This window comes from Poecilia latipinna, unplaced genomic scaffold (genome assembly GCF_001443285.1).
Source record: "Poecilia latipinna isolate Pla-1442-1.1 unplaced genomic scaffold, P_latipinna-1.0 Scaffold1099, whole genome shotgun sequence".
NCBI lineage: Eukaryota > Metazoa > Chordata > Actinopteri > Cyprinodontiformes > Poeciliidae > Poecilia > Poecilia latipinna.
In genome coordinates this window covers 128,021-155,634 of record NW_015113715.1, presented here as the reverse complement: position 1 = coordinate 155,634, position 27,614 = coordinate 128,021, and the positions used below count along the sequence as shown (strand labels likewise).

The 27,614-nt window shown below is 41.3% G+C and overlaps 1 protein-coding gene across 7 annotated transcripts in view; it reads right to left on the bottom strand.

Moving 5' to 3' along the window:
• msi2b (musashi RNA-binding protein 2b) overlaps nt 1-27,614 on the bottom strand; it is a 137,593-nt gene that overhangs the window by 34,088 nt on the left and 75,891 nt on the right. For 5 of the 7 annotated variants that reach the window (XM_015052281.1, XM_015052282.1, XM_015052283.1 and 2 more), the window contains exon 5: nt 3,462-3,581. In XM_015052281.1, coding sequence (XP_014907767.1) covers nt 3,462-3,581 — 120 coding nt within the window. The remainder of the gene's footprint in view (nt 1-3,461; nt 3,582-27,614) is intronic. The other 2 variants (XM_015052285.1, XM_015052287.1) reach the window with 1 other exon arrangement.

Below are 27,614 nucleotides of genomic sequence, written 5' to 3'. Positions count from 1 at the left end.
GGAATGTGTTTTTTCATTCCCGCTCCTCTTAAAGACACTAGGCTTGTAGCCACTTTGTTTTCATTTTTTGCCTACTTCACACCTGTTGATTTTTAAAATCCGCCTCCACAGCAGCTTCATGCTTCCTGCTGAAGAAATGCACGCACACAGGATGATGCTGCCACCAATACGTTTCAATACGTTTCACTGCGAGGATAGTCAGTTCGAAGTCAAGCGAGGTGTTAGCTTTATATCATTTTGAAAATACACAACAATTCTGGCCTCATCTGAGCACTTTTCAGATTTTAATCATTTTAAAATCATGTCACTTCCATTATCTGATTCTGCATCGCTTTGTGTTGGTCCACTACACTAAATCCCAGGCTAACAGGGTGTTATTACTTTTGGCAAGGGACTGCATAAGTATGCAAGAGGCACATTGGGTGTTGATAGAAGGCGCAAATTAATCAAAGACAGAAGTGAGCAATAGGATCTAATAGAAAATGCAGCAGGAGCCACATCTTTTAGTGGCTGTTGGTGCTTTACACCACTGCGGCAGTGTTCAGGGGTGTGTTTTCTGCAAGAAGCAGGACACAGAGAGACATCCAAAATACACCTTGTCATCGGCCGCAGTCTGTCACAGAGAGGGGAAGTGAGCAGCTGTCATTTTTGTCTGTTGAACACTGGAAGTGGAGCAAGTGCCCTCTCCCAGCGACGGAAAATGTGTCCCACATGCCAACGACAATCTGTGCGAATCGCCGACGATGTGCAGATAAGCACCACTGCACACAAAAACGCTGCACAAAAAGGGTCATTGTCATATATTTGCATACACCCAAGAAAAATCCTTATGGGTGAGGATGCCTCTTCCTGGACTTCTTGTGACTTAACAGCTGACACCGCATAGACTTTGCTTCTATCAAACCGGCTCAACGTAGACAAACATATGTATATGTACAACCTGTGGTGCTCTGTGGGAACTGTAGGTGGAGTCAAAGCACAAAGAATCCCCACTTTTAAAAATGATAAAAAGGACCCCTTTTTTTCCCACCAACAACAGAAAAAAAAAAAAACCCTTGTTTGGCCAAAACAATTAAAAAATTTAGCAAAAAAAAAAAAAAAAGAGACTAGGAGAATTGCCATTCCTTAGCCGACACTAGGCCGACCGCTGCAAATGAAACCGTAAGATGGGACGGAGAGATGCAGCCGCATTTCCCCAGACGGCACAAACGTAGGACGGTCAAACCTGAGCAATCTGAGTCCTCCTGTTGGTTTGTGTCTGTATGGAGTGCTGAGACCTTCACGCATGAATCCTTCAGCCTCATCACAAAGGCTACAACGCAGCATAATAAATCAATATTGGCCAAAAAAGTTAAAAACATAAGTTGCATGTTGATTATCTTAAATCTCTCATTCTGATGCTGCTATTGTTGTTTTCTAAAATTGTTTTCCCTCGTTCTAAGAAAGGACGGACCATCTTTATATTCCCTCGACTGTTTAACCGCTCTAAAAAAAAAAACGGCCCATGATGTCACCGTTTTCCCCTCTAGCGCGCCACCTCTCAGCCTCTGTTCATAATCATTTACTTGTCTTCCTTCCATTTGCAGCTGTCAGAATTAAACTGTACATAATGGCTGCCATCAAGCCTCCTGGTTCGCGGCTGCTGCTAACCCCAAATCAACATTCCTGCTTCTTAGTAATGCTCGCAGCGATTGTCAGGCCAAATTGTTTGTTTTGAAAATGCTAAATCAAACCACCCAACGCAAAAGAAATAGCACCTGATTGCCCTCCGACGTTCCCTTTGTTGATTTGAATTAAATTCGAAGTGGGACAAGAGTGGGAATTTGCAGACGTGTAGTTTTCATACGCTGCTGCCGTCACTCTCCGTGTTTAAGGGAGTTCATTTCACATCGCACGATGTTAAACAGAGGTTATCTGCTGACTTTATTTTTTTGAGCTACTGCACAAACCCGGTGGGATCTGAGTAACAAACACACTCTCTCCAGCAAGTTCCTAATGGTATGGCTGATTAGTGAAGGCACCCCCTCTTTTAAAGGCAGCAGGCTGTGTGTTCAGTCAGGGGAAGCCGTTATTGACAGCTATTGAATGATCTACAGTTGTAAGGGTGGGAAAAGCAGGATGTCTAAATGAAGTAGACACGCTGATCAATGCTGTTTAAGACGGAAAGAAACCAGCATCCTGTTTTTGGTACCAAGTGTCGCTGCAGAAATCTGTCTGTCGTGACAGGATGTGCACAGACAGCATGGTTTACTGGAGTAAATATAAATGCACCTAATCTCTGTTTAAACAGCTGCGCTTACTTCTAAGCCACTAAGGTAGAAGTAAAATTTTGACAGTAATTATAGCGCCTTGCATCCTTTGCAACCAAAAACGTCAATGTTTTTTTTTTTTTTCTTCTTTTTAATCTTGATTTGATGTATTAGACCAGCATTAAGTAAATTCAGGGAGAAAATAGATAAAGAGTTGAAGGTTTATCGAACAAATCCCAATCCTCAACACGAACATGGAGTCAACACGATGGTGGCAGTAACATGCTGTGGGGACGGCTTTCTTCAGGATAAAGCTCGTCGTAGCTGATGTGAAAGTGGACAAAGCTACACACAGAGCAATCCTGGAAGAAAACCTGCTAGAGGCTGAACAAGAATCGAGAGTAGAGTGGAAGTTCACCTCCTAGCATTTTTCTTTCACTTCACAATTATGCACTACTTCGTGTTGGTCTATTACAACAAACTCTGACAAAACACGTCGACACTTGTGGTTGTATTGTCAAAACGTTTGAGCATTCTTGCAAATATTGACTCTAAAATATGGATACATCTGATATAAAAAGAATGATTACAAAGAAGACGATGGGAAAAGAAGTAGAATGGCTGACTTGTCTGATATTGTATTTCCTCAAAGCTTTAACCTTTACGGAGACAATCCACCAATACAGTGAAACAATGTGAATTAAATGATAAAATGATGCCAAATGATAAAAAACATATCTACCATATTTACTTGGAAAGACAGAAGCTACAATACTTTTGTCTTATGGTCAATTTGTAACATTTTTACAATCAAAGCTGTTCAAAGAATAAGTTTAGATCACATAGTATATTTTATTACGATAATTTTTTTCAAGGATTGGTTGCAATTTCATCAACCGAGCCAAATTAAAACGACAAAAAATATCTATTACTTTTAGAAATCTAATTATCTGGGAACATTTAGTACAAGACTTGCTCTGTTGTGGCTGAGTTTTACATTTTTATTATTTTTGCAAACCCCAAATTAAATTGCAGGTTATTCTTTTAAGCAAATTGCATTGTTTTAATGTACATGTCAAGCTAGGAATTAGTCTAAGCTACATGTCGTTGCTATTTGTGTTAAGGTTTTAGAGGACTACGTCTATGGGGAGAAGCAGAGCAGGAGAAGTTGAAGAGAGCAGCAGCCACACAGAACATGGACAGAGCGTTTACCTGGCCCTGTGCTCTGTGGGTACGCCAAGTAGCCGCCTCTTCCACGGGCCCCCCTACCTGAGCCACGCGCTGCTGCTACCGCCGCCGCCGCCACCGGTCCGTATGCCGTCGCTGGGAAGCCTGCGGGCACAAACACACACATACACACGCGTGCATCACTTCCTGCACATGGGATGAGCGACGGCACAACGTTGATGCCAACGCTGAGCCGTGGGATCAGGCTACACAGCCCTCAGAGCCGGGGGGGTTCATGTCGGGGCGACGGCTACCAGCAGACACCTGCGGAGTCCGGAGTGACACCCAGAGCCCTGGTGTGTGTGTGTGTGAAAACAGGAGGGGGTTTTAATGGATCACCTGCTCTAGAGGGGTTCTGGCACTCTTTGGACAGGGCTTCTGCAGGTTTCACCAACTCAAATTTAAGACATTTAAAGACCATTATGAAAGAAATTTAAGACCTGTGTAATGACAGAAATGTGCATTATAATCGCCTATGCATGTACATATAAACATATAATTATGAAAACATTAAATGCCATTCCTTTTGAATCATTTCCCTTATTTGTCATCATGGCTCCGTTCTCTATTGGTTCTGCACTCTCCTCCTTCTCAGCTGTATTTCCCTCGAGAGCAACAACTTTGCTGAAATAAAATTCTTCAGCAGGTAAGACAGGTGATTGACAAACTTTGTCCAGACAACTGCTGATAAATTCGCACTTAGCAATGATAGATGGAAAAGTTATCTATCTAGCTAGCAAGAGTATATTATCAGCTAGTTAGCAATAGCCTGAAAGATTTCTTCTTTTTTATACTTAAGTACTTACATTTTTTCTGTTGTCAAGCAATTCTTCAAATCACACAAGAATGACCTGAGCAAACCTAGAGGTTAAGAGAAGGGAGCTATCCAAACATGCTAAACATCATGTAGGCTAAAACACCTAAAAAAAATAAATTTAAGTCTGGGGGTTTTCAACGAACCACATGTAGAGGCATTATTCACAAACGGAGAAAAGTGGAAAAGTGACGAGAGCATCAATTATCAGCCTGGAAGTCATGAGAAACCAGAACAGGATCCAAACTACAGCACTCGCCTGAGTTAAGGTGAAGGTTCATGTTGAGATTGGTCACAAATACATCCAGTTCCATGCCACAGGAAACAGTAAAGTCTGTCTCACATTTAAAAAAAACAACAACAAAAAAATCCTAATGAACACCAGGAACTTTGGAGAATAATTTGTGAACTGATTGGGACAAATGTGGATTTTTCTTCACACTGAATCACACTGACACTGAACCACGGTGGTTGTATTGTGATGGTCAGAGCCTGAATTAGTGCTTCGGTACCTGGAAGACTTGCCATAATTGACAGCAGCAGGAGTTTTGCTCTCTTCCAGAAAATCCTGAAGAAGAATTTGCACCCATCAGTTTCTGACCTTATATTCACCTCTGGATGGCTGAAACCTCCACAAAAGATACGTTTTGGAGTTGCCTAGTCAAAGTCCAAAATAGAATCTGAGTGAAATGCTGAGTCAGAATCTTCAACAGTCTCCATGTTGGTTCTGCAAAGAAAAATGGGCCAAAATTCCTCCAGAGTGATGGAAAAGACTTATTGTCAGTTAGTTTCTCTTGATGACATTAAGTTCAGGTGGCAATAACTTTTAGTTTTGCATAGTTTGGTTTGAATTGCTTTCGTTCTAAATTCAAAGGAGTTATAACTTCCAAACAACTTTTTACATTTACACACTTCATCTTTGTTTGATATCAAAATCTGTTTTTGTAAAGGGGAAAATACCTATTTAATGTACTGTATTTCTTTATACATATATATATATATCTTTTCACGTTTCAGATTCAGCTACATTCCCCCCCTAAAAGGGCAAATTTATGCTGTGTAGCAGAAAAGTGTGAGCAAACTGACTTCAGTCCCTGATTACAGTTGTGTAATAATTTGACTCTGAGGCTGTTTATGTCACATTGTTCACATAAAAGTCTATAGACACTTCTGAGCTGCACAGACACGGCCATAATAGCCCCACCTCCGGGGACAATTGGTGAATTTTATTCCAAGCGCTCCCAATTATGGCGACTTTCAATGGATGCAGAATAATCCAGGGTAATTCATTCCACGTTTTTTTGCTTTCTGTTGAGGCTATTCGGGTGGACGATACGGAGAGCGCGAGAAAAAAACACTTCCTACAATCAGACGGAGGCATCTGTCGGATGATCCGTCACTCACATGTTTACATCTGCGAGCTTACGTTTCGATTGAACACCTCTCTCTTTTTTTCTGCCCCCGCTCCCCCCCCCAGGCTTTAAAGCGTGTTTATATTCCCGTTTACAAATCAGTCCCAAATTGTCGGTTTAAGACACACTTATGAAATAAGGTTTAATTTCTTGCAAATATAACTCCACTTTCTGAGGGTGTGATAATTTCAACAAATATCAGCCCAATAATCAGAGTGTAATTAAGCCGAAGCAGGATCTGTGAATTGTAATTACATCGTTGGCCCTAATGAACACAACTGCTAGAGGTGGCTGAGAGAGAGGCTAGTCCATGCCCAGGGCTCGCGCTCTTCTCTCAGCACAGGAATGGCATGTCATTAGCAGTGGTGATGAGATTCCTCACTCTGGGCTCAACACCGTCTATGCCTAATCAGAGATAAAATTATCTCCACAGGAGCTTCTTTTCCTCACTAGCAAAGAAAAAAAAAGATCTCCAAATTCCCACAGTTGGAGTTTTTCTACATAGTTTTTTTTTTTTTTGTTTCAAAGTTAAATGTGGAGGTTTCTTCTCCATGCCAGGATGCATTTCTGGTTGAAGGCCGGCGGTTTAGGCTTTTCTCGGAATGGTACCGGGTGCCTTTGAGGATACATTTTTTCGATTGCTGTGGAGGTGAGAGGAGCACCAGCAGGTGACCTATTTTCTGAGCCTGCTTTGTTCCGCCGCCTCTCGAAGAAGAGAGGCTTACGGAGAGAAAAAAAATAAAATAAAAAGACCAATGAGATGATGAGGGGCGGAGGGGGTGAGAGGGCAGGGTCAGATGAGCCGCAGCCAAAGAGAAAAACACGTAACTTTTCATCAGCCGGTCGAGAAGGAGGTAATTCACAACTCGGCGAACACAACGTGTCGGCGAGCGAGCGTGTTGGGTGTGAGGCGCTGTCATGCTGCGACCGGCGGGCAGGTGAAGAAGAAAAAGACACGGCGCTTTCCCTGCCGACTGTCTGACAGCTCGGGAGCAAATATGAAACTGGCGATGGCAGCAACGGAGTGGACGAAAGCCAAGAAGACGGCGACTGAAGTCAGTCGTCTTTGTGCTGCTGCTACTGCAGCCGAATCCAAAATCCCCCGCTCAAACGACGCCCGTTTTTAACTTTGTCACTGTACCAATATTGGCCACGCACCCTCACATCTGAACAACAGCATCCCCCAAGGTTGCTCTGCGGAGCGGCGCGCACCGACTCTCCACCCCCTCACCCCATCCTCCTTTTTTCCTAAGTGCTGAATCTATCTTCTCCTCGCCGCCATTGTCATGACACCCCCAATAGACCCAGTGGCTCGGAAGTTAGTTGCGGGCAAAGTTGTGGTGAGAGATTAACTTTGCAGGATTAGGTGGGTTAATTAATAGATGGCTGCTGCTCATTGTTTTGCGCTCGCGCTGTAAGAAGCCACCCAAGAGAAGCGCTGCAGCATTAAATCAATTTCATGGCCCTTTTATTACTGAGGAGATAAAGCCAATATTTAGCTTTCAATTCTTCACAATTATTGGGCCCCTGCTTTGCCATGAGTGGCTGCGCTTGGCTGGGGACAAGGACACATCTGTTTATGAGCTGCGGAGGCCCGGGGGCCTTGGTGTCCGGACTCCGGGGAACTGTCCTCAGCTCCCTCCCTTTCCCCCTCTCCGACCCCCCGCCCCCCCGTCCTGGAGCCTGCAGCACGCAAACTCAGAGCTTCCTCAGGAGTGCACACAGAAAGGAAGAAAGATTAGAGCGCAAAGAAAGACGAGGACGGTCAGGAAATTCCCAGACTGTCCCTTTTGAAGCAAATGAATTACAGTTTGTCCACAAAGACACCAATAAACTGATTCTTTCACAAAAAAGCTTTTTCTGTGGTCATGTAAACTGTGCCTTGCAATACCATTCAGAACACCTTAGCTTTTTTTACACGGCAACCACAAAACTTGTTCCAAGTGCTTGCTACATGTCAAGCAGGACTTTGATCGGATTTCCTGAAATATTCACCAACTTTTAAAATTCTTTCGTAAAGTCCACAATTGTGGATTGTACAGCTAACAGTTGTCCTGTCAACAGATTTCTCCTCCCAAGTTATCTTGGGTTCCCAGCCTGTTAAATCAGGTAGACGGCTATTGCTTTGGAATTTATAGTTTTTCTTAGACATGAGACATGAGATCACTGATCTGAGATATTTTTAACCTAAGTCTGCTTTAAATCTCCACAACATTCTCCTTGATCTGTCTGCTGCGTTCCTTCGTCTTCATGATAGTCTTTGTTCACCAATTTTATCTAAAAAAACCCCAACTCTGAGGCCTTTTTTTTTTAGTGTGAATAAACTACTGACTGGTAGACTCTAGTCTCCAAAAAGATGAAGGTAGTTGGTTACACCAGATTTTGTTCAAAAATATCAGAAAAAAAAGAAGCTGATTACAAACGTATGCCACTTGGAGAAAATGCCAAAAGCCGTGAGTATTTCTCCCTTATCACGTAAAATTCCAGTAAAATCTCTAACAGCTTGTGGTTGTAAAGTGACAAAGGTGAAAAAGTTCAAGACGTATGAATATTTTTACAAGGCACTATATCCTTTTCAAGGGTATAATAAATTTCCAGCTGCTTAAAAAACGGATTTCCATGTCAAAGCGCATAAGAGTCAATTTTCATGACGGCACATAAAACACACTGGCCCTTTAAGGCTGGAAAGTGGTATTTTTCTAAGGGGGTAAACCAGTTCTTTCTCCACCTGCACCTGTATTTTCTGAGTCTCTGTGAACCTGACTGTACTGAAGAAGGAGGAGAGACACAGTAGGGGCAATGTCAGTAATGATCAAACAGCACAGTGCAATTTTTGTGTCAAGGCTTCCCTGGATTTCTTCTTTTTTTTTTTTTCCTTGTGCCAGACTAGGTCAAAAGCTTTGTTTTCTCCATTACAAAGCTGTCAAAGCACTTTAAGAGCAAAATGATATTCAGCGAAGTAGAGAAAACGTGGTGGTGAGCTGGTCAAATTAATAACCACTGATACGGTAATATTAGAAAATACGTTTGCAAGCTGGCTTTTTGACAACAAAATTGCCAAATGCCATTTCCTGCACACATAGTTTCGATTATTTTGTTAACTCCTGCAAACAAACTCTCAAACTCAACCACTGCCATTCCCATACAGACGGTCTCCTGATGCAAACTACACATGTGTATGTACGCATATATATATATATATATATATATATATATATATATATATATATATATATATGTGTATACATAGATTTGTAGCTCTGGAAAAAAGATACCACTGCACTGAACCCCACTGAAAACCTCATGGTTATTACACCAGATATTGACTTTTGAACTCTTCCTGAGTTAAAACTTTAGTATTGTTGTTTCTACATGAATGTGAACTTGTTTTCTTTGTATTATTTGAGGTCTGAAAGCGCTGCATCTTTTTCATTATTTTGACCATTAAATAAATAAAAAAATGTTGTGTGGATTTTTGGAGACACGTTGTCAGTAGTTCATAAAATAAAAGAAACTGATCATTTTAAGTGGTCTCTTAATTTTTTCCAGAGATGTACCTCTCTATCTATCTATATATATATATATACTTATCTGCAAATTCTTTCTGGCATATTGCCATTTTAGCCACAGACTCACTCTCTCATTCTATTACTGAGAAAACGTCAAGTTGAAAAGTTGTTGCATTATGCATCAATAAGGTCCTATTTATGTCCTACTAGTCTGACAACAGCTTGACTGATGTTAATGTAATCTGTACTGTTCTTTGGCCCCAAACTGCCAGCAGCAGCTCCCCTGTCAGTGACAAAGGAGCTCCATCAGTCACAGAGCACTCCCCTCATTTCTGCTATAAGGAGACTGTCAACTGTCTAATGCACAGGACAAGCCCAGGGACAGGAGACATGTCTACAGAGGCCATATAGATCAAAATGCTCAAAGATGGCCGTGAATTTGTAACACAAAAAAGGGGGGGGACAAAAAAGCCATTGAAGTACAATAAGTTGCAAACTATCCTATCGTTTTCTATGATTCAATTTTGGCTATAAGACATAAGTAAAAAAAAAAAACCCTACAAGTTAAAAAGAGCTTATAGCAGAGACAGCCCTCAAACAGGCTCAGTATGTTTGGTTTTGGACTGGTCTTAAAAACAGTTGACGTGCTGGAAAGCCAGCGTTTTGAGCAAAGCTGCTTAATGCAGCAGGCTGTTTTTAGAAAAGAGGCTGGTGAACAAGCCTTTGAGCCCGAGGCTACAGTCGATCGCAGGGGCAAGACAGAAGGAGTGACACAGATGAACAGAGAAGAGCAAGTAGGACGAGAAGAAACGGAAGATGAGAGGGGACAAGTGGGCAAAGATGGAGGATAATGAGACACGCTGGCCCAGACACAGGTGCTCAGATCCTTTTTTGACAGAATGTCAGAAAACAAGATCACGTTAAATTATAAAAGGTGTTTCGAGAAGATAAAGAAAAAAAAATTCTATGTTTGAAAATGCTTGTCCATATAATTCTTGATGCCCTGTCTATTAGCACCCTAAACAAATCCTATAAAATAAATCTAACTGAAGCACATTTGTAATTTACACTTCACTTTTTAATATGATCCAGATATTTTAGTAGGCAATTCATGACTACTTACTTACAGATATGTTGACAAGTTTGTTGCAGATTGTGTAGTTAATTCAAATATCTATCGTCGGGCCTAATTTATCACATCAGCATTTAACATGTAGATCTTTTCAAAATGGCTCCTATTAAATGGTGTGACTTGCTCATTTTTTAATAAGCTACATTTAAGTAAAAACTGTGAAAACACATTAACACCAGTTAGTGTTGAGTTCCTGAATGGAAAAAGGAAGTTCTCTTATTTTGAAGAGCTGGGGTGGCTTTGTATGAAGGCTAGCCTGACAGCAAGACTTAAAGAAACTGCATTACTTAAAGTGGGCTAAGCTCTATAAATTGGGTTTGTTTGACATTTTCAGATAATTTCTAAACTAAATGCAGTCCAAGAAGAATATTTCCCCAAAAAAGCATATCCATATTATGTTACATTTGAATTACTGGACTGTAGCTAAATTATGGATGGGTTTTGCTACATATTGTGCCAACTGTTTATAGAACAGATCAGTGACACTGGGAACGATTCTCCCTCTGCACAATGTTTACCTCACGCTTTTTAAAGTTACCAAACCCAAACACAGAAAGAAGTGACAGATTTTAATGCTAAATTTGAGAGTGAATATATGTCAAACATGAGGCGAATGGCTTTTTTTCGCTATTTTTTTTTTCTTTCTAGGCACTGTATGACACTAAGCAGGACAAGCCAGCGGAAATAAGTCTGTTGATAAGTCACAGCCGAGGCAGTGAAGCACACTGCCGTCTCCTCACAGGATGAGGGAAGCAGACTGCCAGAGACGGGGAAACTGACTCCACTTCACTTTTTTTCCCCCCCTTCACCAATAACCCCTGTTAAATATAGAGAAACACAAGGAGACAAATGAAGGAAAACAAAAGGACAGAAAATATTTATCAAAGTTACAAAAGACTCGAGTCGGCTTGTAAGACATCTTTTCATCTCCAGACTGACAACTGCCCCATTGTTGTCGTCTCTCTGTGCCACTTTGTTGTTGTTGAAAGCTTCTCTGGGTTGTTATCAAAGGCATAAATCAGAGTCGGAGAGAGCCAGGTGGCTTTCGTGTGAACTGCTGCACACATGGCCGTGTCTCACCTCTCCTCTGATCAGCCGAGGCCTACAGTATACCCTGTGATTTCCTCTCACATAAATAATAATAAAAAAAAAAACAACAACAACATGGAGGCTTGGAAAGGAGCCAAACCAAGAGAGAAAGAGCATTTACATGCACGAGCCTAATTCAATTAGAACCAGACTAATGCAATATGCATATTATTGCGACCGTCGTGTAAACACCTTAACCAGGTTATCTTACTCACATTAAGAAGCCTAATCAGACTAAGCATAACTCGATTAACAGAGCTGGTTGCTTGTCAATCATTCAAATGAATATTTCCGTGTGTCTGTTGGTGTTTGGATTCGGTCTGCGAGCCGCAAAGGTCACACAGGGAACAGGATGCTGTAACAAAGGCGAGGGATGATGAAGAAACTGGAAACAGCCAAATGAGTAAATTAGCAGAAAGATGGAAATGCTCCACGAAGTCAGTGATGCTGTAAGAGTCTGATCTGTGGTATGTCAGAGAGTCAATCAAAACAAGCTAGCCTCTAAAGAGATTCACGCAGGAGGAGAGACACCTGCTGACAAACTACGACAAACATCGTTTCTTTTTCAGAGGAGCTACTGCGCAACGGCAGATACTGAACCGGTGCTGTATCACCAATCTAAATTAAATAGGCCACATATGGCGCCTAGAGAAAGTATTTATACAAATTGAATATTCACATTACAACTACACATTCAATTTATTTCCATCTAATTTTGTTTGGTAGATGAACACAGGATTTTATGGATATGTGTGAAGAGAAAGAAAAACCTCCATGCTTTTGTATTCAGCAAATTCTTCTCTACTAGCTTTAAGTATCTACACACTGACTGTGTTTTTTTGTTTTTGTTTTTACAAAACAGGTTAAGGATCACTTTCTCACTTTTTTCTCACATTCCCAATTCGATGTAATGCTGTACTTTGACTAAGCCGTTCAAAAACATGCCCTTGTAGCTCTGGCTGCATGCTTACGGTTTGTGTTGGTGAATCTCCAACAAAGGACACGTTTTCCTTTTTAGCTTCAACCACTTTCTGATCAATTCTGATTAGCTGCTGAGGAACAACAGACCCACAGAATGATGCTGCCACTAGTGGATCACAACAAGGATGATGCTTTCAGGGTTACCAGCAATTTGTTTTGTTATGGTTTTTTTTTGTGGCTGTGATGTGACAAAATGTGTTAATCCAATTCACAATATTTGACAATGAATGATCTCTTTAGAAAAAAAAAAAGTTTCAGGTGCCCAAACTAAGCAAATTTCTACTAGGTCTCCACCATAACTCTTTGATTTTCAGGTTGTTTCATTCTGTTATTTGACCATAAACGAGCTTGAATGCTGTGTTTGCGTGTGCAACTGTGTCATTTCTTCCATTCTCTGTGCTTAAGCTGAGGCTCTCCCTTTTTAAAACCTGTGCTAACCCGTTCTGTGTGTAATGAAACTATTTGGCACAGTAATCCTTTGCTATTAAAGACCTCATGGCTTTTGATTGTGGAGAGAAATAGTCAATCACAGGAGTGGAGTTAGCTCGGAGCACGGCAAAGCCCGGCTTTGTGGCAGCTGATTGCCCTAATATCGCACACCTTTGAACAAAACGACGAGCCCTGGAAAGAGATACATTTGGTGAAGTTTCAACTGGGCAAGTGTACAGAAACACCCTGGGGGAAAAAAAAAATGTTTGGTGTGTCAAATCATACCGTTTTATCCAGCAGAACAAAAGCATAGATGGACGAGTGAATGCTGTTAAAAAAAAAGTATCATAAGCTTACTTATTATAAGCTAATGAAGGAATATTTTGGTGCTCGTCAGAGGTCAGAGGTTAAGTTTGTTAATATGCAGACCAGGCTAGGATTCATTTAGTAAAAGAACATTGTTCATTCTCACTTTAATGTTGCTTTGATGGTAGAAATGGGCATTTATCATCACTGTGGTAAGAATTTTGATTTACAGTGATAAATATGAATTCGAATTATTGTCTGAAGACCTCGAAAACTGACTGTATTGTCATTTTTTTGCAGTTTTCTTCACTGGAGAAATCTACAGAATCAATAAGTAGCAATACATTTGACAAAATGATTAACAGCAGTCACTGTGGGCAGTTTAGTGGTAATAATCACAATTTTGTTATTTTGTCCTGAAGACTTTTGAAATTGGTCTGGTTTCAAAGACTAGTATTTGCTTTTTTTATTGTCACTTTTGATGCTATCAAAATAAACAACACAAAATATTGTGATGAAATCTTAAATTCATCTTGACCCCCTTGTATTTAGCACCTAATGCAACCAAAGTTTTTTACCAAATAAAGCACGGATGTCGTTTCTGCGGCTCAGACGATGTGCTGTGTTCGAGAAAACCTTTTCGTCTTTTGCTTTCGCTCTCCGTGGCGAGCGTGCCGCTTCTTTGTAGCTCGAGTGTGTGGCAGCATAGCATCAAAGAGGACAAACTAGGCTCTTTATTGAAGTGCAGCCACACTTTCGACCTCTTCTTTGTACTTCTTCCCGTGCACTTGAGTATAAAAGGAAACTGCTCCTACACTGGGGAACTGATACAAACATGCAGGCCCCAATATCGCCGTCAGCCACTCACGTGGACACGTTAAACTTAAAGGGGAGAGAAACAATAAGAGGCAAGAAACAGCAAGAAAACACCTGAACCGACAGCAAAAGCAAAGCAAAATTACAGCCATCTGGTTGTTAAAATGTGGCAGGAGCCTTAACACCAACGCTGCGTGATTGTGACTTAAACAGAAAGAGACAGACAGTGAGGGGGACACAGATGTCTGACCTTGCAGTGGTGCTTATGTAATGGTCTGCTTCAGTGCATTTAACTGCAGTGCTGCCTTCCAACCTGGGCTCAGTGAAAGTAACACATCTCCGCAGTCCAATCTCCCCTGACATCGGCTCCCGACGCTCAGACAGAATGAAACGGTCCTGTGAGCTCCGAGTGAATCGGTTGTTATGCCCCTGCCCGGGTGGTCCCCGTGGAGCCAATCATACTAATTAAACTAGACTACCTAAGCCTCCTCTCATTAGAGTCCAAGTAAACAGCCTTAATTTTTTATGCATTTTAATGTCTGTCTGCTGGTTGTGGGGGCGGGGGAGGACGAGACAGATGACGGGGGTAATTTCAGGTCTCTTCAAATGAAAGTGGGTACATAAAGTGTCATTTTACCTTCCAAGCTAACTCTGCGCAGGTTAAACAGTTGAGCCTTTTCACGTTTTATCAGTCTGCAGCTACAAACTTCAGTGAGTAGTCAAAAAGTTTCACTTTGATCTCATCTGACCAGAGTATTATTCTCTATCACACCCAGCACAGAACAGGCAGTGATAATCGGAATGGATTCTGTTTACTAATTACATGATTTCTAAAGGGGAAATTGTGACACTGGATTTTATTTCAGGGTATCAGAATAAACTAGGCTTATTCTAGTTTTTTTTTAGACTTTTGTCAGGAAAATTAAGCAAAATCTGCCACTTTCTGTTGGCCTGTGACACAAAATCCGAGAAAATATGAAGATTGTGGCTGGTAAGTGAAAAACGTTCAAGAGGCGCAGAGCTTTCTAAAACACACAGGCTAACAGAAACATTCAATGCTAGTAAGACTCGGAGGAGACGGAGCAGTAAACAGCTTTGCAGATGCGATGTCAAACCAAGCACTAAGACATTTCCTTCTATTTCGGCCAGCTCCGTGCTCTACATTACACAATCTAGCACTGCTCCACATACCAGGGGGCAGGCAGGGTAAAAATGTGGCCCGACCCAAAAATAGCGCCGCAACACTGGCTTCCACTTGATCACTGGAGCTGCAAACAATCTTTCCACATCAAGCGGAGGGATGCAGAGGGCTTTAAACCATGATTATGAGTAGATGTGTATGAATCCATATGTCAGTCCGCTGGGAAAAAGAGTGGAGCCGAGCAACTGGAGGGCTATTAGCACAGTCAGCAGGAGGGGAGGATGGAGGGATAGAGGGAATGGAGGGGGCAGCTGTGTGGAGTCCCAGCAAGCGACCGGCTCGCCGAGCTCGAAGCTCTCAAACAGTGGGTGGCATCAAAACAACAGACAGCAGACAGAGAGCGCTGTCTCACAGACACACATGTTGTCCTCTGCTGCTGCTGCTCTCCAGCAGTGTCCAAAGGTGGCAGCCGCGGATGTAGCAGGGCGGCTCGGGTTTCATTTCTGGACCAGCAGTGCAGCAGCAGAGGCATAATGAGCTTTAGTGTTGCCACTCTGCCTCTTACAGCAGCTCATCTTCCCCGCCACAGGAGCCAGGACTGCGGGTCTCCATGGCCACAGAGCGTCTGCCTCGGCGTGCAAGGATGTATCTGCCGTCCCGGGGTGAGTTAAGACCTGGGTAAATGAGGTGAGCTTCCTCTTTCACCTCAGCGCTGCCGGTGTAAGACAGCAGAGGGAGTTTTTTTTTTTTTTTTTATAAAGATGGCCACCGACAGAGGTGATGCACGTGGATGTGCATGTGACCTGGGAGCTGTCTGCGCAGAGCAAGAGATGCCACACTGGGCGCACATGACACAGAGACAGTTAAACCAGGGCAGAAAAGGGTTTAAAAAGAAAAGCAGTGGTGGTACAAAACGTCCTGGTTAAATGCTGTTGCGCTTGTTGAATCCATCGCGGATTTCTTCTGTTTTTGCTTTTGAACTGCTAAATCATAAATTAACTTTTACCATCCACATTTTTTTCTTGGAAAGCTACATTCAATTTCACAAGCTACACCCAGGTCTGAAAATTGCCAGACTTGTATCTTTATCAGGAAGTGACCTAACTGGAACCTCTCTGACAACATAAAATATACTCAAGATCTCAAAAAACGCAATCTGAAGACTTTCAAGAACACAAAGCCATTTCTAAGTGAACTACAGTGAGAGCTTCTATCCACAAATTGAGGAAACATGGAATAGTGGTGAATTATGAAACATGCAATAAACATTAAAGTTTGTCAGATGCCATCACCAAATTCATCAAGCAAATCTATGAATATATTGATCAATATTCCACTTACTACTACTAACCAAAATCAATTCTAAACAGGTGGCTCTTCAGGCTTGATTTAAAAGAACTCAGTGTTTCAGCATCTTTGCAGTTTTCTGGAAGTTTGCTCCAGATTTGTGGTGAGTAGAAGCTGAATGCTGCTTCTCCATGTTTGGTTCTGGTTTTGGGGGATGCAGAGCATTATTGAAACAGAACACCTGATTGGTCTGGAAGGTTGATGCAATGACAATAGATCTTTATTTTGGTGCTACGTCATTCAGTGACTTATGAACTTTTTTGTTGTTGTTTTAAAGTAGTTTTTTAAGTTCATTCTCTGAGCAACAGGAAGCCAGTGTAAAGTTGGATTCAATTTACAACAAATCTCTAAAAAATCCTGAAGTGAGGTAATTGTTTTGTGAGCTTAGTTGCAAACAGACTTGAGTTATGCAGCAGCACATGTACTGGTCCAAATGGGTAATAATTAGCATCAAGGATGGCACAACCAGCAGGGGATTTTTTTTTTTTCTTTTTCAGGATCCAGGGAGTTCTGGGAAGCTTTTATGTAGAGAACTGCTTTATATATATTGAGTTCAGTAAAAAAATTTTCTTCAGGATCAAAAAGATTAAAGTGTGGGAAAAAAAAAAAAACTTCAAAGAATCCTAATCCTCATATAAACATATGATATTCTGTCACAGAGCTTATTTGATGCCAGTCATTTGGCACAAAATCAGTGCTGAACCAGATCCGTTCTGCTCATTCTTCCCGCCGGGAACTTTGGTCTCTTTTATTCGCACTGCCTGGGATTGTCCAAGGATCCAGGATTTATGGACCAAAGCAATATGTTGTATTTATAAAATGACAGTAGTTGCTTTTTCCCTGGAACTTTGTGTACATTTGTTAAATGATGACTCACAGCTGAACTTGACGGAGAGAGTCAGGAGGACCAGCTAGCTGGACGAACTGCAGTGAAGAAAGTCGTCGATCAAAAATGGACGCCCCTATCACAGCGCAGCCTTCACTTATCGACTCAGGTGATATACAGACAATGCTTATCTCTGAAACCATCTTCAGCAAGAATCAATGTTACAAACTCCAAGTACTCCAGTGTGGAATCCTGGACTGATTTAATAGATAAATTAAACAGCAGCTTTCAAAGTAGGAATTCTAGAGTAAAAATCTACGCTTGATGGTGAACATACGGGAGGAGAAGGGGGGAGATTACAGGAAGATTTACTCTGTGTTGATGTCTTTTCAGTTTATTAAAATGTTTAAAAAGAGTTTACAATATGATGTGTTCAAAAGATGTTGAATACGAATTAAAACCCTTAATATAAACCTAAGTAACGAAAAAACAACAACATTCAAGTGTGACAAAAAAAAAGAGAACAGAAAAAGATCTGTTGGAGAACTTTTTTTTCCTTCTTTCATGGCACTGTACATAAAACAAAGCAGGTAATGGAGAACAAAGCCGATCTTGCAGCACGGTGGATTTATGACTGCGCCCACAGAAGAAGAGAGGCCACGACCTAGAGTGCTGTCCACTGACGTCAACCGTGAACACTCACCGCTGGGAATGGCGTCATGGTCCCGCGGAGCTCAGAGAAGCTGCATGCGCCATGTGTGCGCGCGGGCTGCAAACTGTCAAGAGAAGCGGCCAGGAAAGCACAGAAAGTCCCTCCGCTTTTCACATCTTCAAAAGCGATCCTTAAGTGTCGCCTTCGTGTCTCTGCGCTTTCAAGTGAGCGAGTCCGAGATGTACTGTTGCGCGGCCATTCGAGTGTGTAAGCTCACGCTTCCAGTCGTCGGGCCCTATTTTTAGGCCTGCGACTCGCGGAGTGGCCCGGCCTCCGCAGACCCATCGGGCTAATGATCAGCATCGGCAATTAAAGCCAATCTGTGAGTCAGTGTGGCATCAGGAGGGCCATCTGCTTCCAGCCCTGTAGCACTCACTCCGGCCTGTGGGACCACTTGCTGGGGTCACAGCTCACCCAGCTTGCAGAGAAATGGTCACGAGATCTGGGGAGCAATCTGCCGCGCTGCTCAAGATCAATAGAAAGCCGCTCTGATGGCGGAGCGCCGCGTCTCCCGAGTGCCGTCAGGAGCCAAACAGCGAGTGCTTTCTCGTGGAGGACAATGTTGCATGCAGCCATGACACCAGGTAAGCTCCGTTTGAGCCTCAGGCCAGCGATTCTTTCCGCCTGCTCCCCCTCCGCAGCCAAGATGTGTAGTCAGTGGAAAATATAAGGCGTCTGAATATTCAGAGGGTCAGATCTGCTGATAATGACTCGGCGTGGCATCCCAGCACACATTAGCATCCGCCTGGGAAGTAATTAGCTATAGTCAAGACGAAGGACAAAACATCTATGAAAGATTTTTACTTTTAAAAATAGAATAGGGAGGGTAAACGTTTAGACGGCAGCTGTCTTTGTTTTGTTAAATATGACCTTTCTTTTCCTCTTTTAACTGGATTTAAAAACACTTCCCAAAAACAGAGAGCAAAGAGCGTCAGATTCCCCGTCCGCCATTCTTGCAGCTGTATCACCAAACAGCCACCGTTCCTCCTCACTCCTCAGCTTCCAAATGTGGTTTAAAAACTCGCTGGGATATCATCCATCTCAATATATTCCTATCTCCTTGCCGCAGACAGTAGCTAAACACTAGGAGGCTAGGTGGTATTTCAGGTCAGTGCTCAGGTGTGACCTCTGGTGGATTTATTAAATGCTTGGTTTGCTCTGCTCCTGTTCATAGGGTCCATTCACCCTTCAGAGGTAGCCACTATCATCTTCGTTGCGCAGGTCAGCATTTCTCCTTCCCAGCATGCCACCTGCTGAGAGGGTATTCCTCTCTGACAGGTAGAGTAAGGTTAACAGGTCAGCAGGTTTCTTATCACTATTATTTACAGCTGTATAGAGCCCATTTGTGTCTCTCAATGGTCGGACATTGAACTGGCTGATTTTCTTCCCTCTAGAAATGTTTTGCTTCCCTTCTTTCACTGGGTTGCAAAATGGATCGAGTCAAAAGTTTCAGTACCTCGATAAAATATTCGTACCCCTTCAACTTTTTCATATTTCATCATGCTGCATTTAACTTAAATGTATTTTTTGTTTTGATTTTGTATGATAGACCAACTCGAGAAGTGAAAAAGAATAATTTTTCAAATTTTTTTTTTTTTTTATTTTCCACAAAAAGTCAGAGTTGATGGGATGATGGGTGGAGATAAACACTGAAGGCGGCAACAGACTCGACATTTGAGCCACTTTCTATCCAATCAGATTGAGTTTGAGCATTTTAAAAAAAAATAGGCAAAGATTTCAGAGTTTTGATGTGTTAAGCTGGTGGAGTATCGACTTAAGTGAGATGAATACAAACACACAACACATTTTCAAATTTTTTGTTGTAAAAAATTAAAATTGGAAAAAAAAAACAACAACATCCTTTTCCTTCCACTTCAGCTATGGCTGGAGCTGAAAAAATATTGGAAAAAAAAACTTGAAAAGGACAAAGATATAAATACCCAGCTCAGGCCGTTCGAATTTCTCGTTCAGCACAAAAAAGAAGCAGCGGAAACCAGAACCACCTACTGGGCTCAGTCCTGTTTGCTTTCACGCAGCAAAAGAACTGCTTTTCTGTCAGCCGGGGGGGAGATGGAGTGTGCCGTTCTGTCTTAGGCATGGCTGGTTGATCGAGACGGAGATACTGAACATAGAAGGATGGAGCCTTCTACTGTTCTTCACCACTCAGCATATCTGCCAGGGAACTAAGTCTGACGGAGATAAGGAGGAAGTCATACAAGGACGGGATGAAAAAGATGAAGCAACAAACCAGAAAGCTACATATATATATATTTTAATGTTTTTGTATCTCCTTAGTCTTAAGGTATCTACTAACCCTGCTGCTAGTCTTACCTCTGACTTCTCCAGTCCTTAATTATCTGAGCCTCCTTTCTCTTTACTACTTAAGAAGCTGACTCACTGGACTTGAGTCGCTGTTTGCCTGTCAGGACATCTGAAATAGCCAGATGACTTAGTGTTTTGTCTTTCACTCACTCGCTCTCTCCTTTCCTTCTCCCCCCTATGGGACTCCACTAACGTCTTCATCCCTGTCTTTTTTTTTTTCCAGAGCGGCATAATGACCTCCTAGCAGCAGCCCTAATGGAGCCATAATGGTCATTTATGCCAGGGGAGGCTCAGAGGGCACGGTTGCAGAGGCATCGAGTGGCGCAGGGAAAGAAAAAAAAAAAAAAAATGTCGGAGTGGCGGAAAAGTCCCTGTTCCTCTTCCGTCGCCTCTTTTCTCAGTCTTTGAATGAATGCGACGTTTCTGTGTGTGCACATTCAATTGTGCACTCCTGCGCGTGGAATGAAAGGAACCGATACACGACTGGTTAACAATGGGGGGAACACAATATGAATGTATGAGGGGTGTATGGCTGCTTTTCATGTTCACTTCTACAGCTTATTCACGAGCATAATGCACATATACACACTACATTTTCTTTTTAATTACATTTCCCTCAGACAAGCTACTTATTCATGCATACAGCATTGAGTACACACAATAGGGTGCGCTGCCATTCTTAAACCTCTTCATATTTCTTCTTCTATATTTGCTGCCACAGCTGGGAGGGAAGACACTATACAGAAACTTTCTGTGCATACGCTTAACTATGCAGATATTGCTAAGAAGAAGAAGAAGAAAAAAACACTTTCTGCCTGGCATTTGCATTTTTATTATGCACAGCACACCCGGGGAATCTTCGCCGTATCCTGTCTTAGTCTAAGGTAATCTAAGACGAGTAAACAACAGTGGAGTGTACTGTAATGTTGGGATTAGACAGTTTATTTCTACAGATGTAACCGCGAATCCTTTAATCAACTGAAGTCCTCCAAAGCAGACACCTAGTTCAGACGCAGCACTCGTTCTCCTCTGGGCGCCGCCAGCTGAATAATACAAAGGCACATTTATCAGCAAACTAATGCTAATTAGACCGCTGCATAAAAATAAGAATAATGTACAGTAATATCCCATATGCCTTGTCAGCTCCAGCTCCCTCTGTTTTCCACCGGTGCTCACAGCTGTGCTTTTTTTTTTTTTTGGTCTCAAATTGGTAACAAAATGGCATCCTACCGCTCTGATATGAGAATCAGACGCAGCTCTCCACAGGTGGTCATAATGTACTTTGTAATCTTCTGCCCAGATGGAATAAAAGAAAAAAAAACATCAGGATGATATTAATACGAGGAAATATACATGATGTTAAGTTAAGAATGGTTTGTTCTCTCCAAACAGGATGCAGAAATCTCCGACAACGCAACAGGAGGCGATGACGTTAATTTAAATCAGGACTGCAGAAACTCTCCGCTTCTAAAGCCGTCTGAAATTATTCTCCGTCCAGCTGGTTTTTCAACTGCTTAACATCGAGTTCGTGAGCGTGGCGGCGCTCTTTAAAGCCCAACAGAATGGAAGCCGGGGTCTTTTGTACCTCAATTTAATTCAATAACAGTTTTGATTTTAGGTTTTGCTTTTTGAAGTCAAATAAATTTCAGCTCCGAGGTCTGATTATTTTAGCTGAGCTCTGTGCGCGGCTGCTGTGTATTTGATTTTTTTCTTTTCTTTTTTTTTTTTTACACTTTGATTCCTGCCCCGGCAGCAATGCTGAGCTGTGTTCAACGCCGTTCGTGGTGAATGTTACTTTTATCTTATCCCTGGATTAATGCTGACATCTCTCCAAAGCAGCTGCAATCTGGAGTTACTCTCTCTGAGAACAGTTAATCCCCTGGTTTGGAAAACATTTTACATGCTGTAAATAACATCTTTTTTTCTTAAGCATAACAAATGAAGTACATGAAGTAATGAAGTTATTTCTGATTAAAGACCAAATTTACCAAGTCAGTTTGAATTTGATTCGCCCCCACTTAACCACTCATCGTTTTTATGGTCAAATTTCACTCTTTTCCAGAATCAAATTTGAGAATTTCTATTGATTTTGGGTCTTTCAAAAAAGCATAATAACAAACCTTAATGAGTTTATAATACATGTTTTTACTCTGATCAGGGTTAAAATTTGAGACATGCAAAAACTGGTAGAATGGATAATCATGTAGCAATAAAAAAAAAAAAAAAAAACAGCTTTAAAATTTTCTAAACTGCATGCAGTAATAATACAACACTACAAGCATGTCGAGGCAAACAATAATATAAACTCTAGTTTTCTTTAAGGCTGTATCGAGGGTTAAGCATACATAAAAATAACATTACAGCATCAACAAAGGAAAAGAAATCAGCGCAAGGCTTCTGAAATGGGATTTCCTACGCATAATATAACAATCAAGCAAGTTTCTATTCTTAAAGAAGCTGTTTGATGAATAAAGAAAGACGGGTTCTCGATGCTCTTAATTTGCTACACGCCTCTTACCGTTTGTTATTCCGCAGCAACGGCAAACACTGCCGTTTCTCTTGATTGTCTACACATCCGTCAGACAGTAATGTCTGAAATTAAGTTTCAATTCAAAGTGAAGTTCACGCATTAGGCTGAAATTATGCAGTCACGAGGTAAACAGTGTGTAATTTGCAACAGTGCATATAAAAGACAACTCGGAATTTTAAAACGCCGCACGGAATCGGAAGAAGCTGTCGCCGTCAAACACTTTCCATTTTCTCTCGTCCTTACCAATTCACAGTATTAAAGCTAAAAAAAAGGGGGCAGACATGCTTAAAACATATGCATTTTGAATATTTTTTTTCAAAAAGTATGTAAATAATTTGAAGCTTTTAAAAAAAAACCCTGATTTATTTTATTTTTTTTTTTTATTAAACTGAATAGATATGGCAAGAAATGCTGGCAAGGCCATTCATGCATTATGTATGGTGCTAAACCTGCAAATATTTTACTGACACTTCATTCTGCCAGTGTGCATTACTATTTGTTGTGACCAGCAGATGTGTCATGAAGCCATCACACCTCCTTTATGATTCCTGCAGGCATGCGAGTCCTGCTACGGGAGAGAAGTCAAGTCTTGATCCAAACGTTCCCTTTGAACACATCCGCTAGGCTGATGATCATTTATTTCTAATCTTCTATTGCTTCACAAGATACATTAACACATCACACAGCTGAGGAATATAATCTCTGTGAACTAATCCTACATCTGCTAATCCTGCAATTTTAGGCAACGCCTTACTTCAATTCAGTTCGAAAACACGAGGGAAAAATAAATGTTGTAACTGATATAAGGCAAGTTTCTTCAAAGAGTTGCTGTAGATGCTGATGGCTGTGGGCAGGAAATATCTCCAGTAGCAGTATGTTTTACAGCGATTCACTGAATGCCTCTGACTGAAGACATTCTGTCGTATAACAGCCTCATGAAGAAGATACTCTGTAATGTAAATGCCACCGTTTTCACCAGCCTGATTGGTGATCGGCTAGCGCGAGACTTTTCCAAACTGTAAACACATCAGGCACAACGCTACCAGGTTACCAACCCCAGTTGTTCCAAAGTGGAGAATACTACAAGGCAGCTGTTCTTAGTGTCAGTTTGGTGCTTAAAAGTATAAACGCAGAAGCTGTCACAAGCCACCTGGAAAGAAACTGGAAGCCAAGAAAAGATACCACTCCAAAAGTAGGAAATATACCAAAGCGCAGGGCATTCTGGGTAAAACCAACCAATGCAAACAGGCAAGTCTAGCACTAGTGGGAGAAATATCTAGTGATGGTAAAGACAAAAGAGAATTCCTACAGCCGCTAAAATCTGACGCCACTCCGTTTTTGTTTACATTTTACGAAGAAGGAAGTTGCAATCAGAGTCTTGGAGACTTTTGTGTTGTTTCCTTCATCTGTGCAGCGCCACCATAGGTAAGAGTTGAGCGGTTTAGTTTGCTTATAGATGCAGTGTGAAAGCGAATCTCACAAGTTGAAAATGGAACAAATTTGGTCCCCAATTGAATCGACTATACTGGACTACCAGGGGTGAAAACACCCTAAAATACTAGGATCGATTTTTTTTTTTTTGTTTAAAAAAATGTGTTAACACCTTATTATAACAGCATGAATGTCATAAAAGTTTGAATGCTGTTCCTATATCCGCTTATATTACAGATTTACAAGAGAAAATGGTCAAAGACTGATCAGAAATGGACCAGGAACCTGTGATCTGCTGGTGCCTGGATGTCCCTGTTGAGAAAGTGGACTGAAATCTACTTGCTTGCACAAACAAGTTTCTGACATGCTGATCTGAACTGATTTACATCAGCAGTTTGCATTATATTGATGATGCAGCAAGCAAACAGCTTAACTAAATGTTTATGATGCCCAGGACTGCTTGGGGAAAAAACAAAAAAACAAAAACATACACTAAATAAAATCAATAGGAAATACATTTTGTGATCAATGTTTGACATAAATGTCAGTTCCATAAACTTCTTACGAGCTGCTGAGTTTAAAGAATGACTGGAGACTTTGACTCGGGTTCAGTGTGTGTCTCCTTCTGTTTTACCTTCTGCTTTGTACACTTGAACTGTTTGCTTCAGCAGCAGAGATGTCAGCTTTGATTTCTCTTTCTCTCTTTAGGTTTTATTGAGTTTTTCTACTTAATTCACTGTTTCATCACTGATCAATGTTTTATCACTCTTATCTTGACAATTGTCTAACCTTTTTCCCCCCTCAGAGAACCCCTGAGGTTTACTAGGTGTAAAGAAAAAAAAAAAAAACCCCCCCACCCCAGAATGCTCTGAATGGCTGGCCACAATTTATGCCTCTTGGACGTCGAGCGCTTTTCCTCGGCACTGTTTATAAGCGGGAGTGTTTCAGAGAGGCTGTGTACAGTGAGAAAAAGATTCACATCTTCAGACTAAGGATGCTTTCTCCTATCTTCCCGAGGTGGGACACTAGTCAATATTTAGCCCGAGGTTATTTAATTTAGACAAGCAGTTTGATTCATACATTAAAATTTCCAATTACCTGTCAAGAGTTGAGCGAGCCCCGAGGAGGCTGTTTTAATCATACAGCTTTATCAAACTCTTTAAATTGAGTTTAACGGGGGATAGGATCAAACATTCTGCCTCAGGGAAGGTGATATCCCTTAATTTGGTGAAAATAGTCAACATTTTTGAAAATCCATGTTTGACTACTTATACATAATAAATACTTAGCACTGCTTTCCGTTTCTATTCCCTCTCTGTAGTGTGATCTAATTCATGTAAATGTTTCTGGAAGGACTGATAAAGACCCCTAAAGGAACAGTTTTATCCAGTTCCACTGAGAAGTGTATTTACTCTCATCATCTAGGTGTATATCATGTCAATTTAGGGTTTTTAAAAGATGTAATTGTGGTGGGATTGTTTTTCCAGAATGATACAACAAACAAAATCAGAGTACGTTTTTTGAAAACGCGGACCCAGGTACACTTGGGAATCAAGCTAAAGCTGCAATCGGTGACTCTTTTAAGTTTTAGCTAAAGCAACAGTCTTAACTTTATTTAATGGACCACTTAGACTGTATAGCATCTTTGTAGTAAACTGAAAGGACAGACTACTGATGCTTCTACACCGATGGCTCACAAAGCAATTACGCCACACAGAAAACCCAGACGTTCCAGAGTTTAAACAAATGTCACACAAGAACACGAAACTCGGTCATCACGACAGACCGGACCAAACAAAAACTTGTGAATTCAAGAGTCAACAACATCAAGAAGAGAATTGGGAATGGGAACTCTTGTTTGAGGAGAAACAATATCCATCCACGTTAAATTACTGGGAAAATAAAAAATAAAAAAATCAGTCTGCTTTGCTCACCATAGACGCCTGGAGGAAACTGAATGCCCTTTGCCCATTTAGATCTGTCATGAATTCATCCAAAACAGTCCATATCATTGTAACCAAATATGGCAAACACATCCAGGGCTGAGAAACAGTATATACTTCTAAATCATTTTGAAAAGGGGAAAATAATAATCTGCTCAGAGTTTGTCTATCCTCCTGACAGCTGATTTTGTGTCCTGGAACGTCTTTGACCAGTGACGGTAAACTGATCCTTCTAACCAACATCCTTTCCTCTGAGGACGACGGTTTGGGTCAGACGGTTGACACTTGGCAGCAGTGCTGGCAAACACACATGAAAGCTGGCTCTGAGATGGACATAGCTGGCTGAAATGTAGTTTCTGTAATTCCTCTGATGTCAGCCTGTCCTAAATTTACAGTCTGTGCTTAAAAGCCAAATCATAGGGAACCAACTATTTTAAATGAACTCTACTTTCCTAATAATAAGATAATGATCAGCCAAATAGCAAGCCAGAAGTTAACCACCACATTCCTAACAGCTACACCAAGTGAGACATTTATCCAGGGTATTAGTGATGATCTCTGGATTACAGATCATGTAGAAGAAATTTAAACATAGGCACTAAAATGTTGTGATTTAAAATAATTAAACTGTTTGTTGTTTACTCATTCACCATTAAAATAAATAGTTTAAATACATCTTTAAAATCTTTAATTTAATGTGATTTTAATATACAAGATGAGTTTATGTGAACTCCTCACTGCCCTTCATCTCATTAACCTTCAGGCATAATAATGGACGTTTTGGTCCAATTGGACAACTTTTTTTTACCTCTGCAAGTGGACATTTTTGTCCTCAATGAGTTCCAAGGACAGAAAATGAAACTGACATGTTGGTTAAGGATCCAATTAAAATGATTTCCTAAGTCAGATTAATTAGGGATCAAAATAAATGATTGTCATACAAACTCCAGACCTGCGTTATGTACATCGACAAGTTATCTGTGCTTTTGTATTCTCCCGTTCCTTCAAATAATGTCGCGGTCAAGTCTAAAAACCAACATATGCCTCGTCTGCAGGTGGTCACAGCTGGACCCCCTGTCTTACCATTTCTGAATCCATTTCACAAAGAATATTACAGAGATCTGAGCTTGCTGCGCGATATTTCCCATTCTGTCTCATCAGTGGCAGGAATGATGTCTGGCATGGCAAACAGAGTAAGTGTAAGCTCCCTAAATAAAGCATGAAATTGACAGGATGCCTGTCTAAGTGAGGAAAGCACAGAGCCAGCAGCCCCCCGAAGACGCACGCAGGTACAGCTGCTCACCTCCAGGCGTCACGCCTCCCATTTGGACTTCCATTAAAGCACCCGCCGTTCTGAGTCAACACTTTTAATGCAGAAAATGACTTTATTTTCCATTA